Here is a 15,800-nt window from a genome sequence, read left to right as displayed (position 1 = left end):
ACTCGATCTCGATTTTTAAAGGAGAAGCGAGGGGGCGTGTAGGTGGCGCCTCTCACATCGCTCCGTTCTATTTTTCTAATTTTCTGAAATTTTTGGATAAAAAATATCAAAAATTAGAATTATCTTTCTCTTGCTCGATTCTTCTGCAACGATAACAAAGGTAGTTATAGACCGTTATATCGGAGTCCAGAAATCCAAACACGGAAAAGAATATAGTCTTGACATGATATTGATGGAATACAGTAACTTGAAAATTTTATTCTGATTTTGTTCAGATTATTTAATTATAGGAAAGAGTAGCAAACAAGTCTCTCTGCACCTATAAATACCCGTATAGATCGTAGGGTTTTGGATCATCTAAACACAGCCTCCTCTCTCAATACCACAAACCTACCTGTTTCTGGTGATAGTTCTCTTACTCGATCTCGATTTTTAAAGGAGAAGCAAGGGGGCGTGTAGGTGGCGCCTCTCACATCGTTCCGTTCTATTTTTCTAATTTTCTGAAATTTTTGGATAAAAAATATCAAAAATTAGAATTATCTTTCTCTTGCTCGATTCTTCTGCAACGATAAGTGAAGGCTGTTTATACAGTATTAAAAAAAACAAAGATTGTTGCAAACAAAGGTAGTTATAGACCGTTATATCGGAGTCCACAAATCCAAACACGGAAAAGAATATAGTCTTGACATGATATTGATGGTTGATATGAACAAAATAAACTATTAGTGATGTATGTTTGTTGGTTATTCTTTTATAATATATGTTTTGTTCATCAGACATGTTTGTTGTCGTTAATTTTTATATGATTTACTTTGTATACAGGAAAAAATTATTCATGCATTATCTGTTTGCTCCGTTCAAGCAACTTTTAAGAGGGTAGTTATAGACCGCTATCTCACAGATTTAAGTTAGATGTTTTTGTGCACAATCAATCAAAAAAATTGGAGGAAGGTGACAATGCAAGAACATGATTACTTTTCAAAAAAAATAATTAAGATTCGTCATGCTTTAAATTGTTAATTACGTGTATAAATTTACTTTCATTTTTTCACCTTGAACTATAGTCCAATTTTGCAATTTTATATATTAGTATTGTTATTATATCAAGATTTATATAATATAAATTTATTTTATCCTACAAATATTAACTTTGAAATATTAATATACTTTTTATAGACAGCCAAAAAATATTTTATTCTATAGGCCGCCGCAACGCGCGGCTTCTCAACTGGTTAACATAAAATGGAAGATCATTAGAGTTCATCCGACTTGCCACATTATGGGCCTCCTGATCCTGTAATATGGGCGACATCTATTGTTCAACTTTGTAATAATGGGTAAAGGCTGTAATGACATTAAGTATAACCCAAATAGAGGTCTTCTTATTTTTGTACTAATGCATGGTCGTCGTATTCGTGACCCCCGAGGAGGACGCAAAGAAAACAAGGGAAGTTCTCGTAATTTAGCTATTAAATTCCCCGGTAAACATAAATATTTAAAGACTTTTAAGTTCTACGGTTGAAAGCCGAACCTTTGCTAAATCAAGTTTAATATCAAAGAAAATAATTATCATAACTCTAAACACTCAAGTAACTTTTGCGAACCTTGTACTGATAAATAAATAGGAACTTGGACTTTTTATGAGCATGATCTCCCGATAATTATATTAATTTTGTAATTATAAAGTATCATGAATTCATAGAATTATATTGGATTCCTCATTTTTTATTCATTTTTATTGAATTACAATATTTATGACAAAATACATTATATTTTATAATAAACTAAAATAATGAATAAAATATGAATTAATAAGATTATAATTTTTATATTTGATTATTAAATAAAACAATAATTCCTTAATATTACCTCACCGGAACCAACACAACTTTAATGCTGTTAGTTATTTGAGATTATAATATTTATAGCATGCTGTATGTGTTATATGTGTTTGTTAGTGTGTGTTCATGAACACATTCGTTAAATTTGATCTATTTAACATATTTTAAGTGGTGGAGCTTTTGTATATGCAAGAAGGTCCAACATAATTACTAACATTATTAATAAATACTAATCAATCAAAATATATTAAATATATGAAATTTGATGTTTACATATGCTCATAGTACATCCTAAAAAACCCGGTAAAATATACTACTATATATACATCATTCTCATATATACGAAGAAATTTTTTACCGTGACGGCTAAGCCTAATGGTCCTGATAAAATCCAAATCTCGAATACCGACGTTTTTAGTGATAACTTACTGACACTAGCAAATTAGTAGCTACATTAAATGTACCTACATTCGTTCGAAAATCCATTATATTTATAGCGTAGAAAAGTCGTCCAAAAACGGTTTGCTATTCTTCATCAGTGGTGGTGACTACAAGAAATTAGAAAAGAAAGAAAGTGAATTTTGAGCTATCAAATTAGATGAGATTTTCGGTGGCTCCTGTAAAGAGTAATGCCAAGAATCTTAAGTGAATACTCCCTCTGTCCCATTTTAACTGATGTTTGACTTTTTAACACGTATGTTGAGTTGTAAAAATGACATACCTACACTTAATAAAAAAATTCAATTCTTATATCAAATAAAAATTTAGATTCTAAACTTTTATTTGATATAAATTTTATAAAAAATAATTATGTTTAGATGTGATTTTTTTAACATCTTAAAATACGTGTAAAAAAGTCAAAAGCAGTTAAAATGGGACGGAGGTAGTAGTAAAATTCTTCTCAAATAATATGATGTTAATTATGTCGGTTTAAAATGATTCAGTTAATGAAATCATTTATCTCATATATAACAAGTTCTTAATATCTATTCAAATTAAAATCAATTAATTAAGTCATAATAATTGATATTTAAAACTCATTTTAAGAATCAATTTGGGTGTACATTTTCCCTAAATACTTCCGTATCGCCTTACTGACTAGACGGCGGCATAATAATGATTTAAATTTTAACATAATATAAGTTTAAAAGATTTCATAAATAAAAATATATGAGTTTTTATCAAATTATCGCCATTGCTTTTTAAACTGAAGTAAGTGAAAAGTAAAATATACAAAAAGTTAACTAGGTTACCCAAGTGATTGCTGACACCATATGTTGTCGTCCGGTGCTTTATATATCATTCTTTATTACTCCCTCCGTCCCTCCCATTTCTTATCAAATGAATTGAGCACGGAGGTTAATAAATATGTACTCCCTCCGTCCCACCCATTTTTTTACACTTTCCTTTTTCGGGTGTCCCATCCAATTCTTTACATTTCAAAACTTACCAAAAATAGTCAATGGGTTCCACCACTTCTCCACTTTTTTTTCTTTTCACACTACTTTTACTCCACTATCTTCTTTTTATACATTAAAAATCAATGGGTCCCACCACTTGACCCACTTTTCATCCTCTTTTCCACTACTTTATACATATTCCTTAACCTCCGTGCCCAACTCATTTGATAAGAAATGGGTGGGACGGAGGGAGTATAAAGTAGTGGAAAAGAGGAAGAAAAGTGGGTGAAGTGGTGAGACCCATTGATTTTTAATGTATAAAAAGAAGATAGTGGAGTAAAAGTAGTGTGAAAAGGAAAGAAAAGTGGAGAAGTGGTGGGACCCATTAACCATTTTTGGTAAGTTTTGAAATGTAAAGAATTGGATGGGACACCCAAAAAGAAAATTGTAAAGAAATGGGAGGGACGGAGGGAGTACGTATTATTACAATAATGCCGCACGTTTTATATAGAGAATCATGTCAAATTACAGCTATACCCATATTTGTGTAGAAAGGTTGAACGCAAAACAACAAGCATAATATATATAATACTGTAATCGTGACAGATTAGCAGTGGTAACTTGGAATCTATGGATCAGAGTTAGGGCCTTGGGTGAGCTTAAAATAAGTGTTTCTTGCTTAAAATAAAAAAAGAAAGTAGAAGTTAGAAGCAAGTTAAGACTTATAAGTGATTAAAGTGTTTGGAAAATAAGTAGAAGCCTCAGACAAAAGCTAGAATTCCTAGCTTTTTATAAGTACTTCTTGACTTTTTACACAAACAGTACGAAATAAGTGCTTCTAACTTATAGGTCCAGAAGCCGACTTTTAAGCCGTTGCCAAACAGCCCCTAATCTTCTGTACGCAGGCATGCAAATGACTTTTAATTAATGGAAAGCAGCTGGTTTAACCAGAAAGGGAAACAATTATGAATATGTGTAGCCTGTATATTTCTCGGCGACAGCCTTAAATGGCGCGCACCGAATGATACTGAGACGATATGCAAATTCGCAATTTTAATAATATCATTGCACCGAAAGCTTCTGATTTCTCGTCAATTTATCGTAGAAAATGGAATGAATTCGATTCCAAAAATGGTACAGTTATCGAACCGAACAAAAAATACGGTCGATTTTATCCTGTTTCCGTTCTTCGGCTGTGACGGAGCAGCAAGCGGTACAGTCTGCGAAATAAAACGAATATAAAAGATTGTAACGATTGGAAAAAAAATTGATCGAGCTGAGACCAGAGAGCCTCCATTGTTTACCATACTAAAAGGACGTGTGATCTCGATCTTCTAGCTTCGTTTATAGGCTTATATCTGGTCCCCTCCCTACAAGAGACGAGTCCATTGTGCAATCAGTTTTATATACACAAGTACGAAACTACCGACCGATGATCAAATATATTAAACTCTTCTTGATAGAGATTAAAATCGTTTAAATCACTGATCGTAAAATAACCTGTTTAGAGCATCTCCAACCATCAAAAACTTTTAGCTAAAATGTGAGTTGACATACTAAAAACAATAAATTTAGCCAACCTCTATAAAAACTCACACTCCAACCACACTCAGCTGTTATCTATAATTATAGTCAACCTCTTATGGATGGCTAAATTTATCAAACCTCTACATGTGTGTAAAAAAATCTATAGAAAAATTACACATCATTTATTATTATATTGAACTGATATATTCTATTTTAACAATTAAGATATTAATAACATACTATTTTTAAATTATAGCCAACTAATAACTAATACCATTGAAGCAAAATGTCTTACACGTTCAGCAAATTTTACATAATGTCTTACGGATCCAAATTTAGCTAACGATTATAATCAACGCCGTTGGGGATGCTTTTACTAGTTATGATCAACCCGTAAATCAATTTCGATTTTCAAATTTTACTATTAAAGATTGTAATAATTGAATTAATTTTAGTCTCACAGTACACGTACTTGTCGCTCTAAGTACGGTAGATTTTGTTTGTTTTACGGATGAAACACGTGCATCCGATTAAAAGAGACATGTTTTTATTTAAGTGCTCGGTAAACTGGCACTAAAGGTAAGAATATAATTGGACGTGTAAGAACGAAAATATAATTAACAGTTGACACTGCGATGCTTGGATTCACTTGAATCGAATATTTGAATTAATGTGGCATCCAACATAAGAAGTGAATTGCAGGTTCTGATTCTGTGCTCAACCAACAAATGAAAATTAAACACAGACATACATCCGGAAAGTAAAAAATAATGTCAGATGTTATATTTCAGGTATAGTAGTATAAGAGTATTTCTAATAGATTAGTTATATAATATTTAGATTATAGTTTTGAGTATAGTAAGTTGAGCAAATCCTTTTTATTTCCTAAATTTTTAGAATTCATTTTCCATTCTATCAAATGAGTAATGATTGCCCATTTTCATTTAATTTTAATGATTAAATATTCACATGTCATCTTTTATCCATTTTTTCATATTTTTATATCCTCCTTAATTTCATTACTAGATTTTGTTTTATAATAATAATGGTAGTAGTAGCAAGGAACCCTAATAGATATTATTTGGAATTATGGTTCAACATAAAGTCTTTATTTTTTGAAAATTGAAAATTTTATTATATATTTTATATATTTACATAACCTTACTAGCTGGTAAATACTAGTTAGGACACCGTTGGAAATACTCTAAGCCAATCATTCCAATATTAAATTTAAAGTTCGAAACGGGTCTCCACAGAGTTTGATAACGGGATTGCGAATCAAATGATATTAATTATCTATTTTTATTTAGATTCAGAAATTTCACGGACCAAATTCGATTGGCATAAGTAAAAACTACGGACTCTCGTGTAAACCTTAGCCATTTCGAATCTTAAATTAACTCCAGGAAGCTACTCAATTACTGTGAAACATAATTACGAAACGAGGTTTAAGTGCATGCTAACACGGGATTAAATAATAAATAAGTAGAAGAGCCAATGTACAAGTTGTTCTTACGGCTGGTTCTACTAAAACCCCACATGCACAATAAAATGCGCATCCCTCTATCTATATATAACTCCCACTTTCTCTATCTCTAAAGCAAAACCAAATCTCCCTCCTTCCTACTTTCTTTCTCCACAAGACAAAAAATCTCTATATATTTACTCGAAAATAAAACAAGTTCATATATCTATCAAAATATCTCGTTTATTTATTGGACGATATGAATGTTAAGGGTGAGGAAGATCACGAAGAGATGATGAAGATGGAAGAGCTGCGACGAGGTCCGTGGACAGTGGAAGAGGACTTCTCCCTCATCAATTACATCTCCTTGCACGGCGAAGGTCGTTGGAATTCTCTCGCTCGGGCTGCTGGTACGTTTTTACGTAAATTACCAGGATCATATAGTATTCTTAACTACGGTAAATGCTAAATATTTTTAATATGCGAGTGCAGGTTTAAAAAGAACCGGAAAGAGCTGCAGATTGAGATGGCTGAATTATTTACGTCCAGACGTTCGACGTGGAAACATAACTCTCGAAGAACAGCTCTTGATTCTTGAACTTCACTCTCGCTGGGGCAATAGGTTCGTAATTAACCTTTTTTTTCAGTGCCTTTTGATATTTTTCTGATTATCAAAATTATTCATGTTAAAGAAAGTGCTAACAGTCCACTACTATTTACAAATTACTCCCTCCGTCCCCCTCAATTGTTTACATTGGAGGGGGACACGGAGACCAAGACAATGTATGAAAAATGAGTAAAGTTATATGAAAAGTGAGTAAAGTGGTGGGACCTATCAATATTTAATAATAGATTTGAGATATTGGAGGAAAGTAGTGGGTGTAATAGTAGTTTTTATTGTTAAATATGAGATGGTAGGAGAAGATAGTGGGTGTAATGATGAGAAAAACTTACTATTTATAGTAACATAAAGAAATGAGAGGGACATCCCAAAATAGTAACGGTAAAGAAATGAGAGGGACAGAGGGAGTATTATCAATTCTGATGAAAACGATTGTTATGACAGTTGGTCGAAGATAGCACAACATTTGCCCGGAAGAACAGACAACGAGATCAAGAATTACTGGCGAACACGAGTCCAGAAGCACGCAAAACAGCTCAAATGCGACGTTAATAGCAAGAAATTCAAGGATACGATGCGTTATCTATGGATGCCTAGATTAGCCGAAAGAATTCAAGCTCATTCCTCTGCCACGATCGTCTCAAATATAGCCAACATCACGGAGTCGGCTTCCACGGCCTTAAATTACAATACCAACACCACACATAACATTACTGAATCACCTCAAGTGACCATACCACAAGCACAAGCTACTAGCAATACCATATGCAGCTCTTCGAATGCAACAAGCTTTTCCTCCGATTCTCCGATCTCTGATTTCGCTCACGATTATCCAAATCATGGTACAGATGATTTCCAGGCTCATATCGATACCGATCACCTCGGATTCATCGAATCCCTGATTAGTCCCTCCGGCTACTACCACCAGGACCTGAACTTCCAAGCAATGGAGCAAAACACTGAGTGGATGAGTGGGGACTTGGCTGACAATTTGTGGAATGTTGAGGACATTTGGTCCCTCCAGCAGCAATTCAATTACTAATTCATACCATAATCAATATACAAACAAATAAATAAGGGGTACTTATCCGTTCATACAATAAATCATAGAAATTGTGAATTTTAGTTGTCTACGTAAATTAGTGAGAGCTGATACCAATATCGGTTGTAATTTGATATTGTTTAATCTCCTGGCTAGCCTGATATTGACCGAGATACACAACAAATGTATTGGAATCTATTCTTTTTAATGAATATAATCACATACAATCTTTTATATTTTTGTTTTTACATATGTAGCTTACTAGCTTGTTTTATAATAAGAAATTGAGTTGGTGGCAATAGTTAGTTTATAATTGGTCTCCACTATCTTTATTCAAATGTCGCTTTTAACTGTTTAATATATTAGGAAAGTTTTTAAGCCCAAGTCTGTGGGGGGCTTAACCTTAGCAACCACAATATTAGCAACCACAGTATTATAACAGGGGCTTAACCTTAGCAACCACAATATTAGCAACCACAGTATTATAACAAGACTCTTGTTTTCTCTTCTTAATTAGTTTATCTAAACAAGAAGAAAACAGAAAGTAGCACTTTACAGTGCTAGTAATCAAAAACAAAACACAAAGAGGTGGCAATATATTAAATATTATCCCCGAAGCCCTACTAATTATATTTACATGAAATATTTCTCGAGTCCATATTTAGTTAAAATTTAGTAGTAAATTCTTCTAGCTTCACTAGATTAGCAAAATTTTCTCTGATTTTTATTTAAAATTTAGTATATAAATATTTAAAACCCCGAGTGGATCGATTCAAAATTGTAGTCATTATTATATTTTACTCACTTCGTTACACTGATTTTGTCCATAAATAGGAATCTATTTTTTATTCACTTATATTACTAAAACTGATATATATTAAAATTTTAATTAATTTTGAAAAATACTAACAAATTACTGATCTTTATACCATATGTAGCATACAGGCCCGGCCCAGAGGGAGGGCATCCAGGTCGACCGCCCAGGGCCCAAAATATTCAGGGGCCCAAATATTATGTAATTTATGCATTTGTTTTCACTTACCAGTATATAATTTAGACTTTTTTATTTTTTTAATCTTGTGTGTGTTGTGCCTATCCTGCCCTAATTGATTAAGTCACTACGTAAACTAATAATCAGTTGATCTCTTGATTGATGTACATGCACTCACAGCTAAATATTTGTTTAATCTTTTGTTTTTTTAGGTCCAATGCACACACTAACTCACTAATCACATAGGCATAAAACACGCGTTAATTAAATATATATATCCACACTAATATTATATATATATTCTTAATATAGTTCTTTTTTTAAAAAGAAAAAGAGCCCGTTTTTCCATTTCGCTCTGGGCTCTCAAAAAGTATGGAACGGCCCTAGGACAATGATTTTACAACAGCAGATATAGGAAATGAGGATACATCGAGAGGACCGAGGGAGAAGTTTTTATTAGTAGTTTACAATTCTAGTGCTGCCATTTCTTGGATACATTTTTTCAAACATATTTAATTTTTTTCCTGACCAGCGTTTTTCTTAGAAAATTTATATCGACTTGTCACTGTATTTGGAAGGAAGATGTGCGTGTATGCAGTCAAACTGAAGCTGCTGGAAGAACCTGTCATTTTCTAAATATTTTTAGCGAGAAATACGTTTCAATAATTAATCTAAAATTTAATATTAAAATATAAATTCATGCGAATGGAATAGTATAGACATGGATAGAGAGATAGAGGCGGCTAGTTTAGAAAATCTGTAAAAAAGCCCGCGTGCGTATTGGATATCAACCCGTACAAGTGGTCCTAAAATAGCACATTTGGTTAGGAGGTAGCCACATGGCATAAATAATTTATATAATTCATTTAATGAAAATGCAAAACTTTTTTTGAAAGCAAAATGCAAAACTTTTAGTTTAGTACTTTACATGCTTTTCTTTTAATACATGTATGAGTAGGACTATACAATTATCAAAGTAAGTAATTAAGTGATTAGAGAATATTAATATTCTTTTTCCACTCATTTTGGTACAGTTTTTTTTTTCATTATATGAAAATATGATTTTGAATATAATTTATTTTTAAAAACATATGTTTTAGAATACAAATTAAAATATTCAATTTATAAATAATTTATGAAACTATATTTTATAAAAAAAATTAAAATGTATCTGGAGCTCTATGTTCCAACCTACACAATGGATAAAAAAAGGAGTAATAAATTGGCCAATTTCTAATAATCAATTTTTAATTAGCGCATATTTGTATCAAACCCAATTAGAGGTCGTTTGGTTGGAGAAGAGGTATGTCTGCATGAGTTGGAATCAGGAATTGGGTTAAGATGATATGTGATTGAGTTATCATTTTTGATATCACGAGTGGTGAAAAATAAGGTTGAATTTAAATATTGATGAGTTATTAATTGTAATTAATTTAAAATTTTATTAAGTTAATATTTATACATATTTTTGAGTAATTAATTTTTTTTTATAATAATAATTTACCTGAAATGATATAAATGGTAATAAAAATAATAGAAAAAAATTTATTTCGTCAAATCTATGCTTCATACCACCTCACCCTGTATGAAAATCCCATGTCATGTGGGTTTGAGGAATGAGTTTCATGAAGAAAAAAAATTAACCGAACTCCAGGTATATAGGCTTACCTTATATCAAAGAAACCCGAACCTAACGAACTCCTTACATCGATAATTGCGAACTCTTACGCTAGAAAAATCATAAATTATAAGTCTAAAATTTTAACCTCATCGAGGTCTCCTATCATTACATCGAGGAATCAGAACCATGCTAGACCAGGACTGAGAACTCATGGACTATTATTAGCACGCGACTGAAGCACCAAGAAACGAAAACTTAAAGCGAAAATTCATACATAGTTTTCCACCACGTTTCAGTTAGTAACCCACTGTTCACCTCAAAAGTATAGTGACTAATCGTAGATACATGCATATTGACTCCAAATAATCTTCGGTCTCTCACTTTAGAAGAAGATTTTCTTGCGCGTGAATGTTGTCTAGCTACTCGAAAAATTGTAATTCTTCTTGGATACAGCTCAACTGGGCCCTGCTTCACTTAGAGTCAATCTATCAGCAATCAATCTGTGTTGGTCAAATATTTGTATAGTCGGTTACTACACGTCTATATCAGAGGGAGCGGCCACCCTTTTGATTGAATGATTGACTGTTGCTAGCAGCTTCATCACTCCTTGCTTGTTTATATCTCTACGTAACTCTTCTAATTCTTCTATACGTAAATTATACTCCCTCCGTCCCATTTTATGTGACCCTTATTCCTTTTTGGGACGTCCCAAAAAGAATGAACCTACAATACTTACTATTTTTGAACACTACTTTTCACTATTACACCCACTACTTTCTTCCACTATCTCTTTTCTATAATAATATAAACACTATTACACCCACTATCTTCCTCCACTATCTCAAATCTATTATTAAATATTGGTAGGTCCCACCACTTTACCCACTTTTCAACTAAACTTACTACATTTTTCTTAATCTCTGTGAAAGTCAAACCAGCTCACTCTTTTTGGGACGGAGGGAGTACTTCATCTGTCCTCCTAAACGGGGAAGGAATTGAGAGTGATGGAAAGAGTAAATTGTACTCCCTCCGTTCCAAAATAGTTGTCATATTTCTATTTTTGTTGGTCAAATTGACTAAATTTTGACCAAAGATTATAAATCAGTCGCTCTTTATTTTAAAAAACTGAAAATTACATCTTAAAGTAGATTAAAAATTATTTCCGGTAACATATTTTTTTTTATTTTGTCAATTGATAAAATATTAATAAATTTCAGTCAAACTTTAGTCAATTTGACCGGCACAAAACCAAATGTGACAACTATTTTGGGACGAAGGGAGTACAACTTTGTAAATGTCTCTAGAGACTTTTGTTGGTGTTCCTAAACTGTAAAGAAATGAGAGATTGAGAGTCTAAACAGTAGGGAAATGAGAGTGACGGAAGGAGTAAATTATACAACTTTGTAAGTATTTTTGTGGCTTTTGTTAGTGTCCCTGAACGGTAAAGAAATGAGAGTAGGGGAAGAGTGCTTGTACAACTTTGTAAATGTGCCTCGTGGCTTTTCTCGGTGCATTGCACGATTGCAATTCCCGGCTTGTAATGTGTTGGCTTGCGAGCTGCGAGGGTGTTCCTGTAGCAAGGCATGCATGAATATGGGCATGTTACGCCTTTTTGAATGAAAAGAATGGCATAGTTTTGAAAAATTTATATTCACACCATATCTGATATTTTTTAGTATTACGTATTTCATAATCGTTTAATAAATATATGCATATTTTAATTTCAAAAAAAATATATGCATATTTAGTTCTAAAAATCTTCCTATGATGATGATTCGAATAATTTTTAAATTAGTTATTGAATTTATATCAAATTAAAGTAGTGTATCATTTTTTTTCCTTTCATGGTTATATTTCTATTTCAAACTAGCTTTTTAACCCGTGCAAAGCACGGGCTGTTTTAAATTATTTTTTTGATATAGGTTCATCTCTTTTAAATTGAGAGATAATAATAATAATTAAGCCTGAAATACGACTAACCGCTCTAACCGCTCTCTTATTCTTCTCTCCCAATCTTCAAGATTTCGTTCATCTTTTCTTTCGACTTAGTGCGGCACATGTAATCATATGTTTTGGAAATTTGTGGAGTTTAGTCGCATTCACTATGCCATATACATTGCACACTTTTTTCTTGGTGAATGAGTCACTTGTTTTGAATCTTGCAAATTGATGTTGTTTTATGAGGGAGTTTCGAATGTTTAAACAATTCCTAATTGATTTGCTCTCCCGCTCGAGAGCGCTTTCACGGCATTGTCATTTGAGAATTGTTGTGGTGTGTCTGCTATCAAATGATTACGGTGTAGCGGTTGTCAAAGCGACGCAATCGCCAAGGTTGTCTGAGGGAGTTTCAATGAAGTCATTCCGGTGGAATGCAGTGCGATCAAAGTAGTGAGAGTCCATGGAGTTGTTCTTGGTATATTAGTGAAAATGGGTTTAGAGAGGTCTTCATCGGTGTTAATGTGCAAATCATTGTAAGATTTCAAGATTTTGGGTTCCAATTTGGTTGGCACCCGATCTCTTCTCCCAAGCTTTCAACTTTGCAATCCGTGTAAGTAATGGTTCTTGATTTCTCCGTTTGTTTTCTTCAATGGACTTCACCACTTAAACCGAGAAATTTTTAAGTAAGTCCCATGTGAAGAAGGCCATGGACTAAGGTATTATAGTTATATTGTATCACACACAATTTTATTTATTATGCACTAAGCCGGGGGTCTCACGGAAACAACCTCTCTGCTTTAAGGTAGAGGCATGGTCTGCTTATATTTTACCCTCTTCAGACCCTGCTCTAAGCGGGATATACTGAGTACGTTTGGTTTGGTTTGGTTCTTTTAAATTGAGATTATTTATATTATAAAAGTAATTCATATTGTATATTTATTTATATTTTAAGTCATATTATATTGATATCCATATGTACACATATTCTCACTATGATATTTATTAATATATAAATACAAAAAATATACACAGTTTAAAATTTTATTATATAATTAAATTACCACCCACCTAAAATTATTGAAAATTTGATAAAAACAATAAGATTTTTGCTGAATCAGAGCCCTTGTCATATAGTTATATATTATATTTATACTTATTCTAATATATATATATATATATATATATATAATTTTTTTAATCATAATAATTAAATATTCTAAAAACCGGTTGGTTGACTGATTAATCGATAATCAGAAGGATTTTTAATCCGATTTAGTAAAATTCGGTTAAATCGATGATTATTTGGTCAAAACTTGAATATTAAATTTTACAAAATTTGTGGGGTAAATTTAAAAATGATTATATATATATATATATTATATATATAATATTAAATTATTTTCAAATAATGATCATGTTAATATTTATACTGAGTAAGGGTAGATTAGTCTCTTTGAATTAAATTACTCATTATTGTTGTGTTAGATATATAATAGAATTTGACAAAATTCGGTTAAAATCGATGGCTAATTGGACAAAAATTGGATTAATTGGTTGAAAATCAGGTCGAATATTAGAATTTACAAAATTATTTATTTATTATTAAAACATAAATATAAATATATAATACATATATATATATTGGAGTTTTAAATATGAAGTAATTATTATTAAAACATAAATACAAATATATAATACATACGCCCTCCGTCCCACCAGGACTGTTTGCACGTATTTTGAGGCTCTTATAAAGTATAGTTAATAATGTTTTTTTTTAATTTTTTTTTTGAATAAAAGTTTAAACGTCAAAACTTTTTTCAGGATTTTTAAAATATATATATATATGATGTAAGTATACTTTATAAGAGCCTTAAAATGCGTGCCAAAAAGTAACGTAAAGAACCTGTTGGGACGGAGGGAGTATATATATTGGAGTTTTAAATATGAAGTAATTTAATGTATATTAATGGTTAGACATTAATGTCTAATAAATACATTAGTGTTAAAAGTCAATAATGACCTTTATATAAAAAAAATATGTATTTTGAGCAGGGGTAGTATAGTCACTTTGAATAAAATTACTCAAGGTTGTTGTATTATATATATAATAGATGGATGCATAATTTAAAGTTACTTGAGTATTAATATAATATATTTTCTGTAAAAAAAGTTCTATTTTGTTTATAGTGTATATTTTATTATAATTACAACTATTGTAAGTATTGTTATTATTACTCTTAAATTTTGTGATATGTTGTTTTTGTTATGTTATTACATATGTTTCTGGGCCAAACAGTCCATTGGGCCACAAATCAGTCTTCTGACATGCACATGTTTGTGTGTAAATTATGATGAATTTTAGTGTTGAAATAGGATTATGAAAATATTTTTTTAAGATTGACTCGCTAGAGCTTCCACATGGATAACTTATTGCCTTGATGAAGAGGTGAGATTGAGTCAATAGAGCTTCCACAACCATACCTTATGGCCTTCATGGAAACGTGATTCACTCAGACCATGCATACTCTCACAGTCACCATCGTTATGTAGGTTCTGAGTGGTGATCACATTGTCTAGCAGGAATGTGAGTAATCTAATGGAAGAATTTTTTTAAAATTCCTCCTGGAAAATAGGGGAAGTTTAAAGTGATGTGCCTCGCTGTTTGTGCCCCTTGATTACTCATTTCGGGGAGAATGCTTTGTTCAATAGATACATTCTGTTAAGAGAATGCACCTAGCTAGTAATTTTTTTTCGGTCTTTCTAACGTGTGCCCAAGGGTACACAATAAACACTAAATTCTATAAAAATTGCCTCTTTTGATTGGTGGAGTTGATGTGAATGCAGGGGGACATTAGCATTTATTATTCATCCACCAATCAGAATGAGCTATTTTTATTGGAGTTAGGGACTATATTGTGTGCTCTTGGGCACACCACAAAAAATCCCATTTTTTTTTAACCCTCTGCATCTTTGTATCCTTTTGGGAAGGCACCGATAAGATTACTTGGGTGGTCAACTATCTTCTTCTTCTTTGATTTCATTACCATCATTCGCATCTCTTCCTCACATGTTTATAGTGTATCAATCACAATCCTCAATGTATGTTGTTTTCTCCATCATTTACTAACCACACCATATTTGGAAGATGTTAGCTCAGTAACATCTAAAGAATTTGACGAGGGGTTTGTGGATGGGTTTGGGAATTGGGGCCCCTTGGACAGAATGTGTAGGTTCTTCTACAGTCTTAGTGTCACTTTCCACTTGGATGTTTAATCTACCATTTGTTATTTGGGGTTAATTATCAACTAGGTCACTTATTACGCTAGAAAATATCAAGTGGGTCACTGAGAAAT

At 32.1% G+C, this 15,800-nt stretch overlaps 1 protein-coding gene across 1 annotated transcript; it reads left to right on the top strand.

Moving 5' to 3' along the window:
- Nucleotides 1–6,360: 6,360 nt before the first annotated feature.
- Nucleotides 6,361–7,975, top strand: LOC108198679 (MYB-like transcription factor EOBI). The gene is made up of 3 exons (XM_017366458.2): nt 6,361–6,643; nt 6,726–6,855; nt 7,300–7,975. The coding sequence occupies exons 1-3, from the start codon at nt 6,493–6,495 to the stop codon at nt 7,895–7,897; spliced, it is 879 nt and encodes a 292-aa protein (XP_017221947.1). The 5' UTR covers nt 6,361–6,492; the 3' UTR covers nt 7,898–7,975.
- The last annotated feature ends 7,825 nt before the right edge of the window (nt 7,976–15,800 follow it).

Source organism: Daucus carota, chromosome 8 (assembly GCF_001625215.2).
Source record: "Daucus carota subsp. sativus chromosome 8, DH1 v3.0, whole genome shotgun sequence".
Lineage (NCBI taxonomy): Eukaryota > Viridiplantae > Streptophyta > Magnoliopsida > Apiales > Apiaceae > Daucus > Daucus carota.
This window is presented reverse-complemented; position numbering and strand designations above follow the sequence as displayed.

What these genes read in the sequence shown, in the direction of transcription:
- LOC108198679 (XM_017366458.2), top strand. Translation starts at nt 6,493, where the DNA reads ATGAATGTTAAGGGTGAGGAAGATCACGAAGAGATGATGAAGATGGAA. An exon ending in TTCTCTCGCTCGGGCTGCTG is followed by an intron (nt 6,644 to 6,725) that starts GTACGTTTTTAC and finishes ATGCGAGTGCAG; the next exon opens with GTTTAAAAAGAACCGGAAAG. An exon ending in CACTCTCGCTGGGGCAATAG is followed by an intron (nt 6,856 to 7,299) that starts GTTCGTAATTAA and finishes TTGTTATGACAG; the next exon opens with TTGGTCGAAGATAGCACAAC.